Source organism: Leucoraja erinacea, chromosome 23, assembly GCF_028641065.1.
Source record: "Leucoraja erinacea ecotype New England chromosome 23, Leri_hhj_1, whole genome shotgun sequence".
NCBI classification, from domain to species: domain Eukaryota; kingdom Metazoa; phylum Chordata; class Chondrichthyes; order Rajiformes; family Rajidae; genus Leucoraja; species Leucoraja erinaceus.
Genome location: NC_073399.1, coordinates 27,428,517 through 27,453,757, shown reverse-complemented (window position 1 = coordinate 27,453,757; position 25,241 = coordinate 27,428,517). Strand labels below are relative to the sequence as shown.

The 25,241-nt window shown below is 42.1% G+C and overlaps 1 protein-coding gene across 4 annotated transcripts in view; it reads right to left on the bottom strand.

The window, feature by feature from the left end:
• Window positions 1-11,621: 11,621 nt before the first annotated feature.
• lrrc45 (leucine rich repeat containing 45) overlaps window positions 11,622-25,241 on the bottom strand; it is a 47,594-nt gene continuing 33,974 nt past the window's right edge. For all 4 annotated transcript variants that reach the window (XM_055654159.1, XM_055654162.1, XM_055654161.1 and 1 more), the window contains 5 exons: window positions 19,828-19,920; window positions 18,801-18,893; window positions 17,932-18,105; window positions 14,266-14,413; window positions 11,622-12,843 (listed from right to left, as the gene is read on the bottom strand). In XM_055654159.1, coding sequence (XP_055510134.1) covers window positions 12,647-12,843; window positions 14,266-14,413; window positions 17,932-18,105; window positions 18,801-18,893; window positions 19,828-19,920 — 705 coding nt within the window. In that variant the 3' untranslated portion in view covers window positions 11,622-12,646. The remainder of the gene's footprint in view (window positions 12,844-14,265; window positions 14,414-17,931; window positions 18,106-18,800; window positions 18,894-19,827; window positions 19,921-25,241) is intronic.

Here is a 25,241-nt window from a genome sequence, read left to right as displayed (position 1 = left end):
AGCCACGAAAATCACCGAGCGGGTGGGCGGGCCGGCGCCTCCCCCCGAGATGCGGAACGGGGACAAACCCGCCCCCCCCTCCCGAGGGAGTTCCCTGAAACCAGGCTGCATCGTGACCTTTGCAATTGCAAAACCGAGGCGCCGCAAATACAAAGTGATGAAGAGTGAGATGCTGGGATTATTCAGCGGGCCAGGCAGCGTCTGTGTAGAAACAATGGCAACTCATGGAATGCTGCAGCTTTACAGACTGTCTGAGGTCTCAAGGTTCCTGGACACCTGTGGAGACAGATGCAAGGGCCAGGGCATAGAGTCCTATTACTTTCTTTTATTATCGTTAAAACCATTAGTGGTGCTGGTTTCCAGCGGGCACGGTGACAGATGCACCACACATCTCTGTCCTCCATGCAGCTGGCAAGCTCCTCTTTTGTCTCTACACATGTGTCTTCCATCAACGTTTTCAGCATCGTCTTGATTGGCCGCCCTGGGTCACGTCTTCCATGGGCGGGTTCCTACAGCACAGAAACAGGCCCTTCGGCTCAACTCCCTGCTGACCAAAAATGCTGTGGGCAAGTTGGGCCGAATGGCCTGGTGTTTCCACTCTGTATGACTCTATGAATGTTGGTTCCCTTTGCCTGCGTTTGGCCCGTGTCCCTCCATGTCCTCACCCATATCCACCTATCACATGTCAGGCCTTGTCCTGACCTACCGTTTTATCCCCCCAGCTCTTTCCCCTACCCCATTTAATCTGAAGAAGGGTCCCTGGCCCGATAAGCCATCAGTCCTGCACCTCATCTCCAACAATGCTGCAGTCTGTACCTTCCACAGGATTACTGCAGCAACTCATCCATCAAGACTCCTCAGCTAGCACCATCCAAATCTACACCCTCTACTGGCTATTAGAAGGGCAGCAAAAGGTTGAGGTTTATTATTATCACGTGCACCGAGGTACAGTGAAAAGCTTTGTCTTGCATGCTATCTAAACTGAGCCGATATACCATAAATAAATACAATCAATTCAAACTCAAGTACAATAGGTAAAACAAACGGGAAGATACAAAGTGCAGAATATGGTTCTCAGCATTCTAGTGTGGAATACTACCACCAACATGTTGCCCTCCAAGCAACGCACCACCCTGACTTGGAAATGTCACCATTCCTTCAGTCACTGGGTCAAAATCCTGGAAGTCCCTCCCTAACAGCATAGTTGGTAATACCCACACCAGAAGGACTGCAGTGATTCAAGAAGGCAGCTCACAATCACCTTCCCAAAGGCATTAGCGGAGAGGCAATTAAATGCTGGCTCACAACCCTTGAATTAACAAACTGTTGGTCAGTAATGAAGATGAAAATACCCCAACATTGACCACTAATGGATGTTAGCTGGATCTTGGTTTTCTGTAATTTCACAACCAATGATCATACTGTAATTCCTTGCATGGTGGGATGCAATTATTATTTTTTTAATTTTATTAGAAGCAATGCACATACATCTTAATGATAATATGCAATATATTACATTTCTTGTACGACTTCTTTTTTTTAAACTTTAACCTATAATAGAAAAAGAGAAAGAAGAGTGAAGCAAGTAGTGAACGGATGCAATTAATTTGTAATCCATTTTAACATTAAAACACAATCCAAGGGCACTGTGACTCAAGAATGGTTGTACTGTCCCTGAGAGAGCCAACTGCACAGATTGACCGCAAGAGGCTACAAATGTTGAAATCGGGAGGAAAGCAAAAAGTACTGAAGGATCTCAGTGGTTCAGGCAGCACCTGTGGAGTGAATGGACAGACGATGTTTCAGGTCAGGACCTTTCAGACTGATGGAGTGGGGGGGAGATAAAGCTATAAAAGAAAGGTGGGGTGGGACAAAGTCTGGCAAGTGATAGGTGGATACAGATGAGGGGGAACGAGGGGTAATTGGCAGATGGGTGGAGTCGGCTATAAAATTGCAAGTGATTTAATTGTCCATGGCAAGATTCAGCAGGGTAGATACAGTGATGTTATTTCCTCTGGTTGGGTAAACAAGACCAAGAAAGACAAATTGCGGGACTCTCAGGAATAAAATCGGAAAACATTGTTTTCCTCAAAGGAGAGTAAAGTTTGGAGTTTTCTGCACTGATAGGTTATGGAAATTATCAAGAAAGCAGGGTAAAGAAAGCTTTGAAGGTAAATGAAGTTGAAGCACTGATCAACAACAATCTAATTAAATAGCTCAACAGACCAAAGGGACTGGATAAGTAACATATTTACAACATATCAAATTATTCCTTCCTTTGGTGAAAAAAAGCATTCCAAAGGAGTATTGCAGTATAGTTAAGTATGATTGTGAGTGTTGCTGTATCTGATGGAGCCATAACATTGCAGCTGATGGCCTGGTGTCAAAGACACTGTGTGTGCCTTGGAATGTTCCCATGTTCAACATTGCAAATATATTAACGACTTCATGGTAAAGGCGAGGCTTATCAAAGTATTACACGTTAAACCTTGTTGCCTCTAAACTTTACTACTTCTGGGAAACACCTGCCAGATTTTCCTTTTGAACTAGTACAGGGTTTGAGAGTTATCTAGGTGGCGGTTTGCCAACTCTTGCTCCGTCATTGTTGAATATATCAGGTTTCATATCTTTTATTACAACAGGGATGATGAATTTCTAATGAAGGGTTTCCACCAATGTCGATATTATCTTATGGTACCGACGTCTCAGTATCCAGGTTTTATAAACTGGATAGAAAGGTGTTCCTTTTCTCAATTCATTAAAATATTTATCTATTATGTCAAACTTCCACTTCACTACATTTTAAATGTTTAAAGAAATCTTAAAACAATGAAATATTTGCAAATTTCTTTCCTTTCTCAACTCAAATCTGATTGTTCACACTCTGCATTGTTGCAAAATGTCCCTGCCCATGCAGACCTGGATAACTGAGACCAGAGTTACTTCCAAACCAAACTGATGCCCAAACCAGCTCTCTATACTTGACCTGTTGATTATCCAGAAACCACTTGTCTTACAGGCAGTAATGAGCAGAAATTTCTTCCAACTGAACATTGGAAGGATTAAACTCAGTCTTCAATCAACAACACAAATTATTCTCCCCAGCAACTGCAAGGATGAGCAAGTTTGTAAGCATTGTGTTGCATTTCAGCCCCTTCTGATCACCTCTCTGCCATCACCTGGGCTGCCCATTTACACTTCACTCATCTTTTGCTGAAAACCCAATCGATGCCCAGATACCTCCAGATTTGGCTATTCCAATATAATCAGCTTTGTTCTTTATAGACTGAAGCTCACTCAAAACTCTGCTGCTTGCATTTGAACTAACATCAAGTCCCTTGTATCCATTTCCTGTGTTTGTGGACACAAGATCAAGTGTAGGAGTAGCTCAGTGGGTCGGGCAGCAAATGTGGAGGGAAATGAACAGATGACATTTTCAGTCAGGGATGACAATTTGTTAACTCTCCTCCCAGTTTAGTAACATCACCATTTCAAAATTCTCATCCTTGTATTCAATGAATGTTGTCATCTCCATCCCCTTCCCAATCTAGATAACTACACTCCAAACACCAGTTTTAATCCTGTAATTCAGTCCATAAATCTCAGTTTGTCTACCTATTGATTCCTTCGGCAGAGGTAGTGAATCCTCCAGCCCTCTTTAAAATCTCATTGTGACAAGGATTTAGTCACCAATTCTCTGTCACTGTGACTCATAGCAAATTTTCTTACTGTATAAACATGTTTTGGAATGTATTTAACAATACACAAAATTTGCAAGAGTTTAACAAGCCATCAACCTTATTGCCTTTGCTTTCTCCACATAGAATCTTTGAGTCTTGATTTACTTGCAATTCTTTGTAACACACACCACTGATCTGATTTATATCAACACAGAATATTTGAACATAATAAAAATGTGCAGCTGCCCAACATTGCAAACAATAGTTACACTCAGTATGGAAAATTTGGCAGCAGTCTTACATAAAATTTCAGCCAACAGATTCAAGTTTTTGTGCAGAATCTATTTGGTAAAATAATATTTAATTGAAATGTGTATATTAAATTCAATGTGTTTCTGTTCATTAAAGTCAGTTGTTCCATCACTCACAGACAAACTTTCACTTTGATTCAACTAATAATTCAGATTATAGCATTATAGGTTTAAGTAATAAACAAGAGGAAAACCTCTCCTCCACCTCCGTATAGACACAAAATGCTGGAGTAACTCAGCGCAACAGGCAACATCGCTGGAGAGAAGGAATGGGTGCACATTTCGCGTCAAGACCCTTCTTCAGACACTCCACCTTCATATAATCGAAAATGTGATAATGGTTTACTCAGAAAAAAATGTTAGAGTCATAGAGCACAGAAACGGCCCAACTCGTCCCTGCTAGCCAAGATGCCCCATCTGGGCCAGTCCCATTTGCCCACATCTCTCCAAACCTTACCTGTCCAGTCATTGTGAACTCAACTATGGAGAGTATATTTGTCTTCAGGAGGTCCTTGTGCAGTTCTAAGCAGAAACTTTGCAGAAAGCCACATTGCTGGAATCATGTGCAAATTCAGCATGCTGCAAGGGGAAATCACTGCACAAAATGTGGAAATTTGATAAAGTATATGCAGAGCTGATTGCTCTGCTAAAACCTCTAATAGTTTATTCTATTAAAATATATGTGTGTGTTCCATTGGGAGACACACTGTCTACCAGTTCAGATTTTGGACTGGATAAAGAGTTTATCTAATTAAAAGAGGAAACTATTGTGTAAACAGCTTTAATCTTAACCTTTTGAAAGTGATGAGATTTTTTTCACCATTTACATCAGCAGAGAATTAGGATTTCTGTAAAGCAGCGAGGGTCACTTTCAAGTTTAGCTAAATGTCCCATTTAAAAAAAAAGACATATTGCTTTAAGCAAAACAAAAATATACTTTATTATTCCTCAAAATAAATTACAAAACACAGTAAATATATTGCATAAAATAAATATTAAAACCACAAAATCAATGTAAATTTAGTTTCATATATAAAAACAGCTTCATTACCATCATGAAATATTGGAATGACAAGTGACTATTGACTTGGGGTCTGAAATAAGTTTACACCCTGAATATGCCTCAGTACATGGTGCTGAACACAAATAATCTCACAGAGGGGTATGAGTAAGTCACCCAATGTTTCAGGCCCAGGTTGTAGATAGAAAACTTAGTTTGATGCTGTAAACCTTGCCTTATTTATTTTTACTAATATTCCTTTAATTAAAAATGAAATTAGGCGATGAATTGAAAAAGTCATTAAGCCCGACTTTATTCTAACCCAATAGTTCTAATCCAAAACTTTTCTAATCACAATAGTTTTGATTTCAATAAGTCTGAATCAATAATAAGTTTAAACTTTGGTTTAGAAAACATTTGTTCCCACTGTGGTCTGAAGTATATAAAGATGTGAGTAATAGAATAGTGAACACAAGATTCAGCTGGATCACTGGGTAACAAATGTCCAATGTTTTAGACAATCAGTCAAATAAATCAGCATTTACTTCCAGCAAAATCTTACTCTGTTCAGCTATCTTTTGGCTTAAAGATTATTCAGTTCAAAGCAGTCCTTTCAGCATTAATATCTTTTCAAGGAGAGTTGATTGTATTTCACATAAAGCTTCTGTCCCATGGTGATAAAACATATATATGCGAGACTATAAATGTTCTAAAAATAAATGAAAAATGGGCATAAAGTCGGTCACAGGCTGCCTATTAAAGATAGAGGAAATGTATGCACCTATAAAGCTAATTGTAACTCCTCTGTCGATTCTCCTTGCTTGCCATGATGCATCATCCGGAGAGGTTTGACTATGGATGTAAACTGGAGATGCATCAAGATTAGTGCAAATGCTTAATTATCAGTTACATGCTTCACTTTCAGGTATATGGATTCCTGCACATCGAAATAATGTCATTAGTACCCTCAAAATCTCTCTACGAGCATTGATAGTGAAGAGATTTCCTAATATTCACAAACGCATCTACCAGAAAAATCTACAGGCGAATAAAAATTGCAACAACAAAGGGATTTAAAACAAATACATTTTTCCATCGCATGCCATTACTGCCGGCTTACATCAATGTGGTGATTGCATCCTTTATTTCATTTGTTTTATACCACATCCGCCAGTTTAATATTAGTACTTCTCAGATGGTAATAAATGAGCAACCACGAGTGGAAATAAACTACTAACTGCAACACACAAGTACTCAAACTGCAAAGGTCAACAAAACCAAAATGCACAGCAAAACCAGTTGGTCCGGGGACATGAAAAGGATCGATTAAAAATACAATTTTCTATCCTGTATTGAATTCCAGGATATTTGAAGTGAGGATAACATTACAACCTATATTTATGCTAATATGTATAATTAGAAATTAATAATCATACATTAGATGTCATTGACTGCCATGGGCAAAGATGTTTTAAACAGCTTACAATACACAAGCAGAAAAAAACTATTGAATATTAGAATCCTTTAAATTAAAATAAATGCTGTACCTTGTATTTTCCAAGAGCGAATCTTATTTCAGCTTGGGAAGGAATTGTTGACTTTTAAATTAATAATTTCTATGCTTTAAAATATTAAAAACTGAACTCAAAAGTTTTCACAGGGCAAAAAACGAGGAATTCAATGGGCTGATGGAAACACCAGCAATTTTCGATCGTGTTTAAGATTTCCGTGCAAATACAAAGATCATGAACTTAATTGCAGCTTTCCACTGATTTACGGACTGTGTTTCGACATGGACTCAAAAAGGGACCGACAGCATGGTGGATTTAAAACAAATTCTCCATCTTTTTTTATTGGGAATTTATTTTGGTGATTTTGTTGATAGAATAGTTAATATAATTCATTTGAATGGAAAGAACAGGCTGAGAGGGAGTGGCAGAGAGAGAACAAGTTTAGAACAAAGTAAAGGTTTTTTGACCCAACCAAGTTTAATCCAAGTTTTCTTTGTTTTTACAAGTTCACATAAATATCTTTAATGATAATAATTTTATAATTGATTTAATTTTTTTTGACTATTTATAAATATCAGAGTCCTTTTGAACCACATTTGCCACTTTATAGCCCAGAGACCAACTCAAGTGATTTTCTCTGGTTAAATCCCAACATTCAGAACTGTAATTGCTTCCATAGTTAAATTATCCATTGGCATTCAAAAGGTAGGTTTATCCAAAAGGTCTTGTGTATCTGTGGAACCGTAACCCAGCAATTGGTCCTTTTGATAGAAAGGGGAAAATGTCAGAGTATGGGGAAGCATGTAACTGTCCACTTGGCTGGATACTTCTCATTTTTGGAGTTGCTCTTGAAAGGATAAACTTATTTCCTCTTCAGATGGACACACACACACAACCAAACAGAAAGAGTGCAATTATTTTGCTAAGCAAGCTGTTAATTCTGCAGAGTCAGTAATTGGAAATAAACGATGCTGTGAACCTCAGCAGCGAAATGGAAGTTCGACATTTGATAGATTTCATTTGATGTTCTCAAATATTTACTATGAATACACGTTTATGGTTTTTCTAAAAATATCAAAATATTGTTCAAAAATTAAAATGGATTGAAATGTTTGTTCCCATGCCTTTTCGGCATTTCTGCCATTTAAAAATATTCCCAGTCGGTATTCATACACTGGCACAAGAGAGATTGAACAGTAAATACAAATGTTATGGACACAAGGAACTGCCGATGGCTGGTATTACAAACAGGACAGATAATGCTGGAGTAGCTCAGCATCTCGGGAGAACATGGATGGATGATGTTTCGGGTCGGGACCCTTCTTCAGACTGATTGTAGGAGAAAGCTGGAAGAGAGGTGGGGTGGGACAAAGCCATGAAATAAGGGTAGACGAGGCATGAAGTGTGAGACCAGAGGAACAAATATAGGGAAAAAGTAATCCTGTGCAATTGTATTAAAGATACACTATCCTTCCTCATGCTCCTTGACCTCCATGCAACTTTGAATGTTCTTGAGTATACCAGTGCCTTCCATCTCAATCACTGGCTCGATCAGTGGTTTGAAGGCAAAAGAGATTGCAGATGCTGGAATCTGGAACAGACAGAACACTGGGAGGACTCAGCAGGTCAAGCTGCAACTGTGAAGGCAAAAGGTGCAAGTGAACGATTTGGGTTGAGATCCTGCAGGACCAAGAGAGAGGAGCAAGTGCCAGAATATAGAGGCTATTCAGTGATAGATGGAACCAGTGGGGGTGGGGGGTTGGGGATGGGACGAGTAGGTAATAGGTTGAACTCACTATCGATATTCTCTTTCGGGACCAATAAGGTAAAACGGCCCAAAAAACCTCCTCATAAGGTCCACGGAAGGTTGCTCTGGACATCGGCTGTAACGCAGAAGGGGGTACTGGGTAAACAAGTAGCAGCCTCCTGGGATTGGACGCTGCACAAAGTTTTGGCACCGTACACCATTGGCAGAAAAACACCTCGTGTCAGTTGGGACCGCAACTGAAACCATCAAAAGGTCTAACATGGATATGAAAAAATATATCCTGTTTTCACGAGCAGGTCGACAACCCAAGCAGCGTTAAGAACAGACGCATTCGACCCATATGAGAACATTAAGCTTCCGTGGTACACTTTATACCATTAATCAGGATCACTACGACATAGACATGTCTCTGCAATACATCTCCAACAATAAAACCTGATGATGCAGAGTTGCACCTAACCGATTTGGCACTCTTTACAGTAACCCCAAAGCCAGCAAACATTGGCAAAGTAGCGTAGGGGGATATAGACCTGCACAAGACGCACAAAAACTTGAAAGGTGCACTAAAAATTGAATTGCCTTTGAAACGTTATCATTTTAACCACCTCTACCACTTCTTCTAGCAGCTCGTTCCATATACCCACCACCCTATGAAGAAAAATCTGCCCCTGGGTCCCCTTTAAATCTTTCCCCTCTCACCTTAAAATGATGCCCTTTAGCTTTAGACATCCATACCCAGTTAAAAAAAGATGGTGAGCATTCATTTTCTCTCTGCCCATCAAGATTTTTCAAAGTTCATAGCAGCTTGTTACCAAAGTGGAATACGAGATAGTGTTGTTAAAATCTTCATCTTGCCACTCTGTTTCAATGGAGAAGGGAGAGGTTGGTGTGGGAGTGGGAAGGAGAGTTAAAATTGCATAATGTTCAAAATCGCTATTACAGACAGTGCATGTCAACCCGTCTATGCTTGGTTACACCAATGTTACGGAGACTACATAGTGAGCACCGAATGCAGTAGATCAGGTTGCAAGAGGTGCAGGTGAATCTTTGCCTTACTTTGAAGGGATGTTTGGATGGCAGCGAGGGAGCAGGTGAAGGGACAGGTGGTGCATACAAGGACAGGTTGGTAGGACTTGGGGAGGCATAGATAGGGAGGAATGAAGAAACTGAGGGGTCACGAGGAGAGTGGTTTCTGTGGAAATCAGAATAGTGTGGGGTGGGAAGGAAGAGGGGAAGATGTGACTGGGGGTTGGGTCACATTAGAGCTATGGTGGAGGAAAATGTACTGTATGCATGGGCTGGTATGGTAAAACAAAGGAGCTCTATGGCTGTTCTCTATGGAGAGAAGTGGGGGGGGGGGGGGGTGGTGAGCAGACACAAGAAATGGAGGTAATGCATTGAGGGCTCTATCAAGCAAGGCACACAAGAAGAGGCCAAACTTACAGAGGAATGGAAGCCACTCAAGAAGCTCTTGAGCAGAAGGCTCGTCTCGAGGACAGATATTGCTGGAGATAGAGACTCTGAAGGAAAATATGGGCAGCATCCTTACAGGAGGCAGGGTGAAAGGAGGTATAGTTGAAGTAGGTTTGGGAGTCAGTGGGTTCATGGAGGTGTTGGTGGCAGGTCTGTCTCTTGAGATGGAGAGCGAGAGATATAGAAAAAGTATCAGAAATTATCCAAGTGAATTTGAGAGTGTAGAAATTGGTGACAAACGTGATGAACTCGACAAGTTTGGGACAAGTACAGGAAGCATTACTTATGTAACTACCGATGTTGGGGCGGGGGGGGATTGCTTGAATAGTTTTGGAATATGGATTGCTCCAGAGCCAACAAGACAGGCCCTTGAGTGCCCATAGTTACTCCCTGTGCCCTCCACTCACACACTCACTTGTCCATTTAGTTTTCCTGTCCCTTTATTCACCTTTGCTACCCCTATCCCCTCACCTGGTTCCACCTGGCCATCATCCCTCCCTATCTGATTCTACCCATTATCAACCAGCCTCTGTCCCACTCATCTCGTTCCCTCCACCCATCATCCTTTCCCCATCAGTTTCCACCAATCACCTACCAGCCTTGTCCCATCCCCTTTTGTGCTGGTGTAGTCTGCTACCTTTCTTCTGCTGTCTTGGCCTTGATGCAGGGACTTGACCCAAAACATTGACTTGCATCTTTTGCCTTCACAAACGTTGCTTGACCTGCTGATTTTTTTTTTGCTCTCACTTGGGTCCATTCTTATTTATCTCTCCAGATGTACTCAGAACATCTCCCTTTTGGGTTTTCTTTCCAACTCCTTGCTATTACTTGAGGGAACCTTCAAGCATCTAGCCAGAGCCCTGTTCTCTTCCATATAATGATACTAAGCAAAACAGACTACAGGTGCACAACCTTTTATCCGGAGTTCCGGAAACCGAAAAACTCCGAAAACCGGCCATTTTTTCCCAGGATGTCGTCTGCACACCAAAGCTCGCGTTTGGCGCCAAACTTGACCCGAAACGACCCACGGTCAACCCAGGTCTGTACTACTGTAGTGGCTGCCTCCTCCCCGGAGACCGGGGAGACACTTAAACATCTGTAAATCATTGCTTAAATGTTAGTCAGTTAGTTTGGAGGGCTTTTATGTGAAGGGGGGGGGGGGGTGAAGGGGTAAACTTTAATTCTTAGTCCCCTACCTGGTCGGAGAGGCGGGGAGCGGTCAATGCCTTACCGGGTTGCCGTGCAGTAAGCTCCGCAGCGCTGTGGCCGCCAACTCCCAGCTGGGGCTGCGGGCGTCCGGCCGCGGGCGGCGCGGGTTGTAGCTCCGACCCCGGCAACTCTACCCCTGGCTGCGCGGTGCTCCAAATCCACCGCCGCCCGCAGCCGGACGCCCGCAGCCCCAGCTCCGCGAATGTTGGGAGTCGGCGGCGTCGCAGCGCTGGGATACCAGCGGGAAGCGGGCAATGCCTTACCGGGTCGCCGTGCGGTAAGCTCCGGAGCGCTGTGGCCGCCGACTCCCAACATTCGCGGAGCTGGGGCTGCGGGCGACGCTGGATTTGGAGCGCCTCGCAGCCAGGGGTAGAGTTGCCGGGGTCGGAGCTCCAACCAGCACCGCCCGCGGCCGGACAGAGCCCCCAGCTCCGCGATGTTGGGAGTCGCAGACCAGGTAGGGGACTAAGAATTAAAGTTTCCCCCTTCACACCCCACCACCACATAAAATCCCGCCCAAACTAACTGACTAACATTTATGCAATGATTTACATGAGCCCCGGTCTCGGGGCCAGCCGCTCCAGAGTCAAGCCGACCGCGGTAGGGGACTAATCTACGAATAAAAATCTTCCATTCCCCTCCGAAATCCACCCCGAAGGCTTTCGGATAAAAGGTTGTGCACCTGTATATGCATTTCCTCATGTAGATTAAGGTCCAGACATTGAGAAACTATACAACTCAATGTTATCAGATGTTGATGTAACATCTTACATAATTTTCTTTGGAAAATATCTCATCAAAATGTGCACCCACTTTCTCACTTGCCCAAATGTCCATATTGTAGTACACCAGTAACGTTTTCCACCTCACCACCCCTCTCAACAGGATAAATTAATTTTACCCTTTGGGATGTCCTGGTTCTACATTACTATGGAGTAACAGTTGATGCAAGAGACTTCAAAGGTGAGGTACCAATCCACTCTCTTGTACATTCACAGTCACGTACATATACCAGTTTTCAACACCACCGTGCAAATAATCTCCGTAGGAGATTTTTATGGATGAATGCACAGAAATTGTAAAGTTCAACAGCTTCTGTGCAGTCCCATATGTTTGGACAGAATATTTCATCATCCACCAGAGATTCAGTGAACATTAATAGATAGTGTTAAGAACTGTGAATTGCACATTCTGATTTCGAGATGTCAAAGTATAAAATATAAAATTTTGGCGAAAGAAGCAAACTGCAGATTTCCCCACGGAAACATTAAAGAACCCCAAAACAGAAATTGCACATCATTTTTACCAAGCCAATTACTTAAATCTCCCATGAAGCAAACTAATCTCTGATAATCTGTACATGAATCACCACAAACATATTTACAATTACAATAATCAAATAAAGGCTATAATTTTTCAGTCTTGTACCTTTTCTCAGACTTGATTGTCTACCATCAAAATTTGTTTTACATCATAAATCATCTCATTTAGAACCTTTCTTCTGTTGACACACAGCATTGCAAACATCATCCGCCATCTCTCTCCATTTGGATTGAGTTAGTCTGTACCAAAAATGTAAATATTTCTCCAAAGGATTTGCAATTATGCATCAATTTACAATCCAAAATTTGAAGGAAAAAAATCTGTCTCTCTGTACTAGTTGCCCAAATTTCTGTTTTTCCTGCTGTGACATTTCATTTCTTTGTACACTGGTTGCCAAGAGGAGAACCTTGCACGTAGGAGATGATGGCATTGTGTAGGAAGCTGGCTCGTTGTGCTTCATCTTCCTTCATCCGAATTATCTCATTGTCTTTCAGACGGATTTTTTCCAATAGGCAGGAAATTTCACCATCTTTATCCAGCAAGGTTTCTCGATGGTTACATGACTGCACTGTAATGAAACAGGAGAATTATGTGCTTAATTAAACTGGGGTTGGACTCATCAAGTAAGGCCATACTTTGGGGCTAGTTTAAAATAATGGTTGCTATTTACTAAAATATTCATCCCTGTATTAGACATTCCTGTTTTGGTATTGATAGCAGGTTAACATATTTTGTTTCTATTCTGAGATTTACTCGATCATCTTAAAAAGATAAAAGATCAACTTAGCACTTGAAATAGTTGATCAATTTAGAACAGTACAGGAGCAGGCCCATCAGCCCACAATGTTTGTGCAAAACATGATGCATAGTTAAACTGATCTAATCTGTCTTCACATGATCCATATCCCTCCATGCACTTCCATCTAAAAGCCACTTAAATGCCACTCCTGTATCTGCCTCCACCACCACCACCACCTTTAGCAATGCATTCCAGACACTCACCACTCTCAGTGAAAAAACTTGATCCACACATCTCTATTAAACTTTCCCCCTCTCACCTTATAGCTATGCCCTCTGGTGTTGGACATTTCCAGGCTGGGGAAAAATATTCTGACTGTCTACCGCAGGGGTCGGCAACCTTGTTCTGCATAGGGGCCAGGACGCATGTCTGTGAGCGGACAGCGAACCACATCGACGGCCTATAGACAACCCCGATCCCGACAGAGAAGCCCAGACACAGAAGATGCGCAGGATGCGGTACAGCCAGAGCTCGGCGCAGCTCAGCGGCTCGTCGCCAGCACAGGCCTCAAGTCCTTGCGTTACCACGCCTGGGCGCCGTGGCCTTGGGCCCAGGAGGTACCGGAGATGATGGAAGTCTGTGGGACGGATAATTACGGGAAAAAAAAATACACCTGTGGGCCGGATGATTTTGGGTTACGGGCCACATTCGGCCTGGCGGGCGTAGGTTGCCGACCCCTGGTCTACCCTATCTATGCCTCTCATAATTTTATATAGTTCTATTAAGTCTCCCCTCAACCTCCGACATTCCAGAGAAAACAATCCAAGTCTATCCTACCTCTCCCTTTAGCTGAAACCCGATGATCAAGGTACAGGGTTGCCATTATTGCATATTGTCAGAGTCTATTTTATCTTCATTGTGTTCAGACCGTTGACAAATTATTTTATCACCCTAAAATAAACTCAATCCATTCAAGTAGCTGAAAATAATCTACTTTAATCAAAAAAGTGATTCTAGGATGTAAATTAAGATATGCTTTTGGAAAGGCACATGGATATGCAGGAAATGGATTGCGTATAGATGAGATTAGTTTACCTTGGCATCATGTTCACAGATATCGTGGGCCAAAGGGCCTCTTCCTGGCCTGTACTTTTCTATGTTAAGAGACATTCTTAACTGTTTACTAGGGAGACAATTTACAAGAATAGGAAGTAGTTTGACACGTTGCTCAGTTAATACCTATTCACGTACCTTTCAATTGCCTCTCTAAGGCAGAAATCTTTTCCTTGAGTCCTTCCCGTGCTGCTCTCTCTGCCTGTAGATGGCCAATTTGTTCTTGGAGCTCCACTCGTACATTATTTACCTCTGCAACCCTCTCTTGATCCTTGCCAGAGAGCTCCTGAATATTGGGGTTTGAGTGTTAAAAGTTTAACATTCAAGTTCTATTTCATAAAGTTAAAGAAAGGAGCTTTCACATACTGGACACATAATATGCATTCTCTGCAGAGAGTTAGTTATTCATAGGCTATACTGAAATAATATTAAAATAGACAGCAAATGGACTGATGGGTGGATGAGCTCGAGACATACTGAATGCCTACAGTTGTCTCCATTCATCTCAATCTCATACAAAACATGTATAGATAGAACTTAAAACAATTCAGCACCACCACTTCAAATAATAATTTTGCACAGGTGGTGGGTATATGGAATGGATTGTCAGATAAAGTAGTTGAGGCAGGTACAGTAACAACATTTAAAAGGCATTTGGACAGGTAGATGAATAGGAAAGGTTCTATTGCAGTTGTACAAGGTCTTGGTGAGACCACGCCTGGAGTATTGCGTACAGTTTTGGTCTCCTAATCTGAGGAAAGACATTATTGCCATAGAGGGAGTACAGAGAAGGTTCACCAGACTGATTCCTGGGATTTCAGGATTTTCATATGAAGAAAGACTGGATAGACTCGGCTTGTACTCGCTAGAATTTAGAAGATTGAGGGGGGATCTTATAGAAACTTACAAAATTCTTAAGGGGTTGGACAGGCTAGATGCAGGAAGATTGTTCCCGATGTTGGGCGCCTGGTGGGAGAGTCTAGGACCAAAGGTCATAGCCTCTGAATTAAAGGCGCTCTTTTAGAAAGGAGGTGAGGAGGAACTTATTTAGTCAGAGGGTAGTTAATCAGAGGGTTGTGGAGGCCAAGCCACTGGATATTTTTAAGGCAGAGATAGACAAATTCTTGATTAGACCGGATGCCAAGGATTAAGGTGGGACGGCAGGAAAATTGGATTAGGAGGCAGAGATCAGCCATAATTGAATGGCGGAGTGGACTTGATGGGCCGAATGGCCTAATTCTACTATAACTTGTGAACTTGTGAAATGCATTTGTCCAGTAACAAATTTCCATTTTCAAGAAATCGATTTAAGCTTTTTTAGCTATTGAAGGATATTGAAGGATTGATGACAACTGCCAAATCTGTAATTAGGTAGATAGGTAGATAACCTTTATTGTCATTCAGACCGAAGTCTGACCGAAATTGCAGCAGTCATACATATAATACAATAAAAACAACAATAAACACATATTAACATCCACCACAGTGAGTCCACCCAGCATCTCCTCACTGTGATGGAGGCAAAAGTCTTAGGTCTGCAGTCTCTTCCCTCCTCTTCTCCCTCTGCGCTGAGGCGATACCCCCCCCGGGCGATGTTATAAATCAGTCCCGCGGCTCAAACACTGCGGCCCGGGGTGGTCGAAGCTGCCGCCCACCAGTCCTGCAGACGCAGCCGCTGGCCCGCGGCCGAACCCCGGACTCAGGCCACCACCGCCAGCCACCCTCACGTGAGTACCGCACCGTCTTCAGCCTCAGGCTGGGCCGCCCTGACATGGGCGCCGAACCTCCCCCCGACCGGGCCGCCCCGACATGGGCGGCGCTTCTTCCCCAGGCCGGGCCGCCCCGACTTGGGCGTCGCCTCTCCCTCTAGCCGGGCTGCCCCGACATGGGCGTCGCTTCTTCCCCGGGCCGGGCCGCCCCGACATGGGCGCCGCCGGGCTGCCCCGACATGGGCGTCGCTTCTCCCTCTAGCCGGGCTGCCCCGACTTGGGCGTCGCTTCTCCCCCGGGCCGGGCCTGCCCCGACATGGGCGCCGAACCTCCCTCGGGCTGCGAGCGCCGCACCTCCCCGAGCTCGGCCGCTCCGTCGGGAACCTCGTTCCACCCTCGGGCTGGCCGCCCTCACGGGAGCGTCCCAACCTCTTCCAGCCCTGAGCCAGACCACCCTCACGGGAGCGAGCTCAGGACGAGTCCTGACGGGCTCTGCTTCTGGAGCCTCGAGGTCGTCAGCTCCATTAGGCCTCAGCGCAGACGGAGGCAGAGAAGGGGAATACGACAAAAAGGTCGCATTCCCCCGCAGGGAGAGACTGCAAACCCCGTTTCAACCCCCACCCCCCCCAAAACACAAACTAAAAACTAGACTAACCAAAACAAAATAAACAACACAAAAAACACAAAACAAATGGGACTGCCGGTGAGCCGCTGCAGCCAGAGCCGCGCCGCCACTACCATATGAATTTCTGTCAAGGATAAATTACACAACATTTTGGAGAAAATTAAGTTTACCAATCCAGAAAGAAACAATTGAGGATAATTTGATTCAAATTAAATTAAATTATACTAGAAAAGTTGAAGTTAATTATTATTTCATGCGACAAGGGAAGCAGCAAAATGAAACTGAAATGTGAAAGAACAAAATAATCAAGGTGTTATTGTTGAAGAAAGCTGATTTTTTTGTACTCAAAAGCTATGAGTATGGACCAGTTAGTGGCTAATTGGAGTGCTATTTTTAGCTACTGTGTTTTTTTAGCTGAGGGGTCCTCAAAAGATACATTAACACATAAATAATGAAAAGGACAGGAAATGATTGAAGATTGAAAAAGACCAGAATACGAAATGACAATTCTAGGCCAAATGTTGCCTTTGATGTAAAGACTTAAAATACATAACAAGGTATCATAACTCTCTAGAAGGTGCAGAAAGTGTCAGAGCGGTAGAAGCTGCTGCTATCCAGCTCCATTAATCAGGTTTAATCCTGACCTTGGTTGCTTGTCTGTGTAGCATTTACATGTTCTTCTAATGACCTGTTGGATCTCCTCCTATATTCCAAAGAAATTGCCCCTAGTGTAGGTTGGTGGCAGGAAATTCAGGAGGAGTTATAATGTCATACAGCAGGGAAACAGCCCTTTTGCCAACATGTTCATGCCAAAATATCTCATCTACGTTAGTCCCATTTGGCCTATATCCCTCTAAACCTTTCATAGAAACATAGAAAATAGGTGCAGGAGTAGGCCATTCGGCCCTTCGAGCCTGCACCGCCATTCAATATGATCATGGCTGATCATCCAACTCAGTATCCTGTACCTGCCTTCTCTCCATACCCCCTGATCCCTTTAGCCACAAGGGCCACATCTAACTACCTCTTAAATATAGCCAATGAACTGGCCTCAACTACCTTCGGTGGCAGAGAATTCCAGAGATTCACCACTCTCTGTGTAAAAAATGTTTTTCTCATCTCGGTCCTAAAAGATTTCCCCCTTATCCTTAAACTGTGACCCCTTGTTCTGGACTTCCCCAAACATCCTTTCCACTTCCATTCATTGCAAGCTTAATCAGAAATATTTTATCATAATTTAAAACAAAATCATAGTGTATGAAGTGGGATTGCAATTAAGTCACAAAATTAACATCAAAATATTAGGAAGTTAAATGAGAAACGGACATTTCTTCAGCTTTAAATAATCCCCTTGAGTAAACGTGGTTTAGTTATCATTACGTGAAAATGAAACGATAACCTTAAGTTAACACCTCAGTGGCACCTGCCGGAAGGAATCAGTATGTGCCATTGAATCAGGATCCTAAGTACCTGATTTAGTTCTTCGATTCGGCGCTTTAAACTTTCATTTTCAAATGTATGCTTATTGTTCTTTCCTTGTAGCTCAGTGATGGTTTGTGTCTGGACTGTGCAACGATTCTGGATTTCATCACGCGACTGATTAAGGTGATGTACCTTCTCTTCCAAGTGAACTAATCTCTGTTGCTGAATAAATGAAATAAAATTGATGAGCAATTAAAAAAAAATTCCAATCCTCATACACTTATAGCATTATACATCTTTCTTTTAGATATTAATTAATAATAGCCATTGTTGCCCTTGAGCTTTGTTGTTGCCTCACAGAAATTAATTGTTTTTTTTTACTGACAGATAATATTAGTCACATTCCTATAACTTAATAAAGGCATTAACTGCAGAAATTGATTTTTCTGAACTAGTGCCCTTGCTTTCTTCCTTTGGGTTTCATTGCACTAAATTATAATACTGTAGGATGACGTATTGGAGTTTAAATCCAGATGCAGGGCACTTTCATGGCTTGTCTTACATGTACTGTGCAAGTTAAATAACAAGCTTAATCCAATAATGTGGAACTTAGGGTATGCTGAATTAACGGACTAATTATTGTATATATCTTTGTCTGTTATTACATTAACGGGCCTGTTACGCTTCAGCAAACAAATATGTCATTGTTCTGTTAGCATACAGATGACAGTTAAAGATTCTTGATTCTTAACTAGTTACTTATTCAACCCCACATACATGCCCCGAGACCTAGAGATTTGGTTTTGAATAAATGGAATGCATTTATAGTCATACACCTAGTATGAAACAAACACTTGAAATTAAGTAATATAAGATATTAGAGTTTTCAATAAAGAGTTTTTTTCCATATTCATTACCTCTTCCAATCGTGCGTGATTCCTTATTTTGATCTGCTCCTCTTCAGCTTGTGCCCGGTCAGTTATCGCAGCTGCCTTTGCCCGGCTTAAGTCCTGTCGCCACAAAGAATACAAAACGTTAGGCATTCAAGAATTATTATTTTTGAAGTGATTTTTAAAGATCGTAGCTGACCAGTTTGAAGAAGGGACCGACTCAAAATGTCACCTATCTATGATCTCCAGTGATGCTGCCTGACCCACTGAGTTACTCCAGCACTTTGTATTTAAGAAGGAACTGCAGATGCTGTAAAATTCGAAGGTACACAAAAATGCTGGAGAAACTCAGTGGGTGCAGCAGCATCTATGGAGTGAAGGAAATAGGCAACGTTTCGGGCCGAAACCCTTCTTCAGACTGAAACGCTGCCTATTTCCTTCGCTTTGATACAAATACCAGCACTTTGTATCTTTTTTATTTGAAAATACCAACCAAAATGTTCCTACTATAGTTTTTACATTAGGTTTAACTTCCAGACAAGGTCTAACATATGTCTTACAGAGTTACAAAGCTGAAGGAATGAAAGGCTTATAATTATGGATAACCACATCTATTGCACCCCAGTGAATTATTTGCAACCATATAATAAATTTCACGGCGTCACAATTTCCGTTATTTGGGGCGGTACAGTGGTGCAGCAGTGGAGTTGCTGCCACAGACCTGGATTTGATCGTGACTACAGGTGCTGTCAGTACGGAGTTCGCACGTTCTCCCTGTGACCGCGTGGTTTTTTCCCGGATGTGCCGATTTCCTCCCACACTCCAAAGACCTACAGGTTTGTAGGTTAATTGGCTTCAGTAAAAAAAAAAATTCTAAAATGTCCTTAGAGCAAAGGATAGTGCTAGTGTACAGGGTAATCGCTGGTCGGTGTGGACTCGGTGGGTTGAAGGGACAGTTTCCGCACTGTATTCCTAAAGTCTAAAGTTGATGAGGTGAGGTATTGCTATGTTATAATTGTACCAACTCTAATACTCAGCCAGTGTGCTCACTCACTTCTTCCAGCTGAAGTTTAACGTCTTCAAGTTTGTGAATCCTTTCCTGCAGTGACCGCTGTGTCTCATCCAGGTTATGTTTCATGTGGTTCATCTGGTCAGATTAAAATAAACACAATTAAATGTTCCCTGATCAGATACCTTAGGGTCATCATTTGTCTTTGGTTGCTAATCTTTAACAGGTTCTACAGTATCTGCCGCGCTTTGTACTCCTCTACCAATATTCCATTCAATTCCTTCCATTGTTCCCGCCTCTCAGAATTGGGATGCAAGAGGTGGTTGCTAATCTAGCATTTGTTTCGTACTGCTGACCAATGATGAATTTTAAACCCATTTTCTGTGCGTACCGGCACCTCAAAAACATTAAACGTCATTATGTTGTTTTCTGGCATCATATGTACCTGTACTTTATTGTCTACAAAAACCACTGCCCCCCTGCTACATATTTCAAGTATTGCAGTATTCAAACATTTAGAGTGTACACAATGGCATATTTTTCATTTCCTTGTCAATAATGTCTAATATAAAAAATGTATCTATTGTCTAAAGTTATACAACTACATCAAACACAGGGAATTAATGAACTGCAGCTAATTTTTGGCAGAATAACATGGAAAATTAAAGACCCAGAATGTTCACTTTCAGAGGCTACCTTGAGTTTTTAGCTATTTTAAGGATTTCTGAGCAAGATTTACATAGAAACACAGAAAATAGGTTCAGGAGTAGGCCATTCAGTCCTTCGAGCCAGCACTGCCATTCAATATGATCTTGGCTGACCATCCAAAATTATCCGGTTCCTACCTTTACCCCATATCCGTTGATTCCCGTAGCCCCAAGAGCTAAATCTAACTCTCTTGAAAATATCCAGTGAATTGGCTTCCACTGCCTTCGGTGGCAGAGAATTCCACAGAATCACAACTCTCTGGTCGAAATTTTTTTTCCTCATCTTAGTCCTAAATGGCCGACCCCTTATTCTTAAACTGTGACCCCTGGTTCTGGACTCCCCCGACATCGGGAACATTTTTCCTGCATCTACCCTGTCCAATCCTCTAAGAATTTTATGTTACTATAAGATCCTCTCTCATCCTTCTAAATTCCAGCAAATAGAAGCCCAGTTGACCGATTCTTTCATCATACGTCAATAATTGTTTACCTAACTCTTATTTTTCACCTGGATTTCCCAGAATTTTCCCAAGCTTTCTTAATTTCTTTTCATGTGCATAAGAAGTTTTAGAATTTTAACATTTACGATTCCCTTTTCATTTTTAATCCATTGACAAGTTAGCTTGTAATTGATTTCTGCTGCCATCTGCTGGAAGCCATACTCAATCTCAGAGCTTGACGCACAAAACGCTTAGGTAGTCCTTCAGCATCAAAGATGATTCGTCTTTCATGCCGTTCTAAGGAATGCAAGATCACCTGAACAAATTATTTCAACATGACGTGGACTTATGGTCCAAGTTCAATGACAAGAAAGTCTAATATGATTGGAGATCATGCTCGACTGCTTGGTCCTTGACAGGAGTGACTAGTACAATGCAACAACTAGTCACATTGAATTGAAATAAAATGGAGTCATTTAAATTTGGAGCAAAGTTTGTTTTTCTATAAAGTGCGTATTATCCCAAACTGAATGCAAATGATAATCATCTAAATTCTCATTCTGCTCCACTTTCCACTCCCTCTCCACTGTACTCAAGGAGGTTGTGTGGCTTTGGTATAATCCCAGACTAAAGGCCAATTAGCAAAATTGCAGCCCATGGAATTCAAGGATCAGTAACATCATGGACCAAACTGGACTGAAGGCAGGAAGCAGACAGTGATGTTCCCCCAAAGGTCAAGACCGACACCAGAGATTTTTTTAGATATGGGAAGACAGTGCATTTTTGTAAACAGAAAGGTGCCATGAGGCACATCATTCCTTGCTGTTGGTGTTCATGGCAGATTGCCATCCTGTAAGCTGTTTAAGGGCCTGACCACCTAATTTAATTAATATATTTTATTTTTTTACTTTAATCATATGTAATAATGTCATATTAAAAATGTGAAAGTATAAAATCGATAAGTTTGGCAGAATGGGCAGGTAAGTGACACATGAAATACAGTACAGAGCAGTGTGATGTGATACACTTTAGCTGAAGGGTAAAGAAAAAACAATAAAGGGACTGTCCCACTGCGGCGGCCTAATTTGCAAGTTTAGAAGAGTTTGTCCTCGACTCAAATGCGCAGCATGGTCGACACATGGTCATAGGAGGTCCTATGAAGTCACTGGAACTCTCCTTCATGCTAGAGGGAAGTTCCCGCATACTCGCGGCCCCAGTTTGGTCGAGAAAACTTTTCAGCATATTGAAATATTTTCCACGAGAAAATTGGTCGGCATGGTTCTTTTAAACTCGTAATGCAGTGCAGTGGGGTCGCTATGTAGTTATAGGCAGTTGAGGGCAGCCATAGGCAATCTCTTTCGCTGACCGGGCATTTTAAATTGGCTCATTAGAGTTTTCAGGTCTAAGGAACACCGACCTAATGTGAAATGCCCGCTAAACTTTAATAGTAAGATTAGTACGATGAGGGATTGAGGGATTACGTGAAGAACCCCGCCAGGCCACATGCGTGTCATTCTTCAAAGCAGCGGTGTGAAATCACAGATAACTGTAATGACTAAACATAGTAAGATTAGAGAAGAGATACCAGTTAAGTATATGATCAGGGTGGGAGCGGAGGGCACGTAATCCCTCATCGTAACTCCTCATAAAATACAGATCAAACTTCAAACTGGTAAGTTCTCGTTTAATCTTACTATTTTACTTCGGAGTCACGTGAGTGACTACGTGAAGATTTTAAAGCTCTGTGATTTCATGCCATGGAAACGAGTCCATGCATCACGTCTGTCTTGACTGTGGGAGGAATTGTGTTAACATAATTTGGACATGAATTCGACATTGAAATCATAAAATTTTTTAACACAAATTTATAACCCCTTTTTATGGGTTTAAATTAATTTACAGAACTTAAATTGTTTCTGCAAACGTTCCAGGTTTCATTACTGGTTTATTATAAAATAATTGGAATGTTTTCCCCTCCAGACCATCCTGCTGACTTGAGGATTTGGTCCATTGGTACATCCAACTGTATCGCTGCCAATGTAGCTGCAGCCCTGGTGGAAAGAGATTTTTTAAATTAGTATCCACCCCAGCCTGTGTTAGCACCTGTTTCAGCCATCTTGAGATGGTCTGGACCATCACTCTTGGTGTGGTTGCTAGTGGCTGACCAAAATGTGCCTTTTCATTGCCTCATAGGATATTAGTTTTCTCCATGTATAACGACGATGTCTTATTATACACAGACGGTCATCTGTTGGGTATGACCTAATTGTATATTGAGGCCTGCTGATCCCTTTTCTGTTCTGCTTACCATCTCATAAATATGAAACGTAATATTTTCTGTTGAGGAAGTCATGTTGTCCAGTCTAGTTTTTGCAATTACTGTATCCTCTGTGCCGTGACCAATACCATTAGCATGACTGTTTTAATGTCAGTCTGTGTAGGGACAGAACTGTTGCTGGAGACCAATTCCTGAGCATCTTCAGGATTATTCTCACACCCCATATTTGGGAGTATCTGGTTCCCCTCATATGTTTTGTACCAGTGGGTGAGTCCCAACAGTGTAATGGTCTGTCCCCTGCCATAGGTAAGTCGATAGGGCACTTCTGGCGCAGTTGATGGCACTGCACTGAGCCCCTCATCGTAGTGAGGCCTGCCAGGCACAACAGACGGGATGTTCATGTCTCTGATACCATGTTTGAACCACTGGGGAGGGTAGGCCAATCGGGTACTACCAATACCAGATGCCCCCCCCCCCCCCCCCCCCCCCCCCCCAACTGCAGCAGGAAAGGAAATGCATCTGTCAGCAAAAATGCATCTGTCGCTGCTGCCCCAGGGTCCGGTTCCCATGTAACATAATTTGATAACTGATGGTTAAGTCTGGATGCGAATAAATCGATATCTGGTGTTCCATATTTTGCTGTGATATCAGCAAATACTATTTTATTCAACATCCATTTGGTGTTTTCATTAAATTTGCGTGACCTGGTGTCTGCCACTGAATTTAGTCTTCCTGGTAGGTAAGTGGCTGATATCCAAATATCTCTCTGGATACACCATTGCCAATTTGTATAGCCAGATTGTCACATGATGTCGATTTATTTCCAACCTGTGGTTAATGTATGCTACCACGGGGGTATGGTATTGGTGGCACCCAAGTGCACTGGCATCAGTTTGTAGTACCATGGAAGGGTTACTGACAATGATTGGATTGGTACAAGGCCAGATGTTATCCATCTACCATTTTAGTTCCATTTTAGCTTGATTGATAGTTTCACAGATCTGTCAAAGTGACCTGCATAATTTAGAGTGCTTGTATTTAGCTCTCTGTATGTTTTGGTAATGTAGAGGTCCAAATTGTGTGGCTGGAAAGGCAGCCATCATTATGCCAATTACTTTAGCTACCAATCTGATGGATGGTTTGCTGATGTCAGTGAGGTTATTGCAAGCCTCTATTAAATCTCTAGCCTTTCCCTTAGGCAGAGTCACCGACATGTGAACTGAGTCAATGGTGAAACCCCAGGTAGTCCATGGTAGTGGAAGGCGTTAGTTTAGATTTAACTGGATGAAAAATGAATCCCAGTTTTCCAAATAACTTTTTTGTGGCTGTTACAGTTTGTTTGGCCAATTCCAAAGTTTTGCCCATAATTGCCATGACCATGTGTGTACGTTTCCATAGAAACGCTAGGGCTGGTTTCAAATTTTTTGTGAACAGCCTGGGCTGATGATAACCCATTTGGCAGTGCTTTATACTGTCAGAGTTGTCCCATCCAGTTGAATTTTAAGTAACATCTGTGGTCACCTCGTTATAGGCACTGAATAGTAAGCATCTTTTAAATCGATGCTGGCCATTGAAGTAACCTTTGGAAATTAATTGTTAAGCAGTAACAAAGGTATCTATTTTGTCAGATCTATGATGATGCGATTACCATCATCTATTTTGTTTTTGATAAATATATTGGGCACGAATTCTAATGGTTCATGTTGAGTTTTCTCAATTACACCTTTTATGTGAAGCCGCTTCAGTTCAGCTTGCGCTTTTGGTTTTCCTTTATCAGAAGGCACGAACATTCAGTTCAGTATTTGTTGAACTGGGGGGCTGTACTTGTGTATAAACTATGTTGTATATCCCTGGATACTGCTTAAGATGTAAGGATCGGTTGTTATCATGCTCCATGCATTCAGAAAAGAGTGTAATCTCCACCCAATCTCCATGCCCACTGTATATTGTAGGGAACCAGACCCACCTACCTCCATAGTTACCAGTGGCAGGTTTACTTTTTGTAGGTTCTTCGCTGCTGTTGTAGCGCTGGGG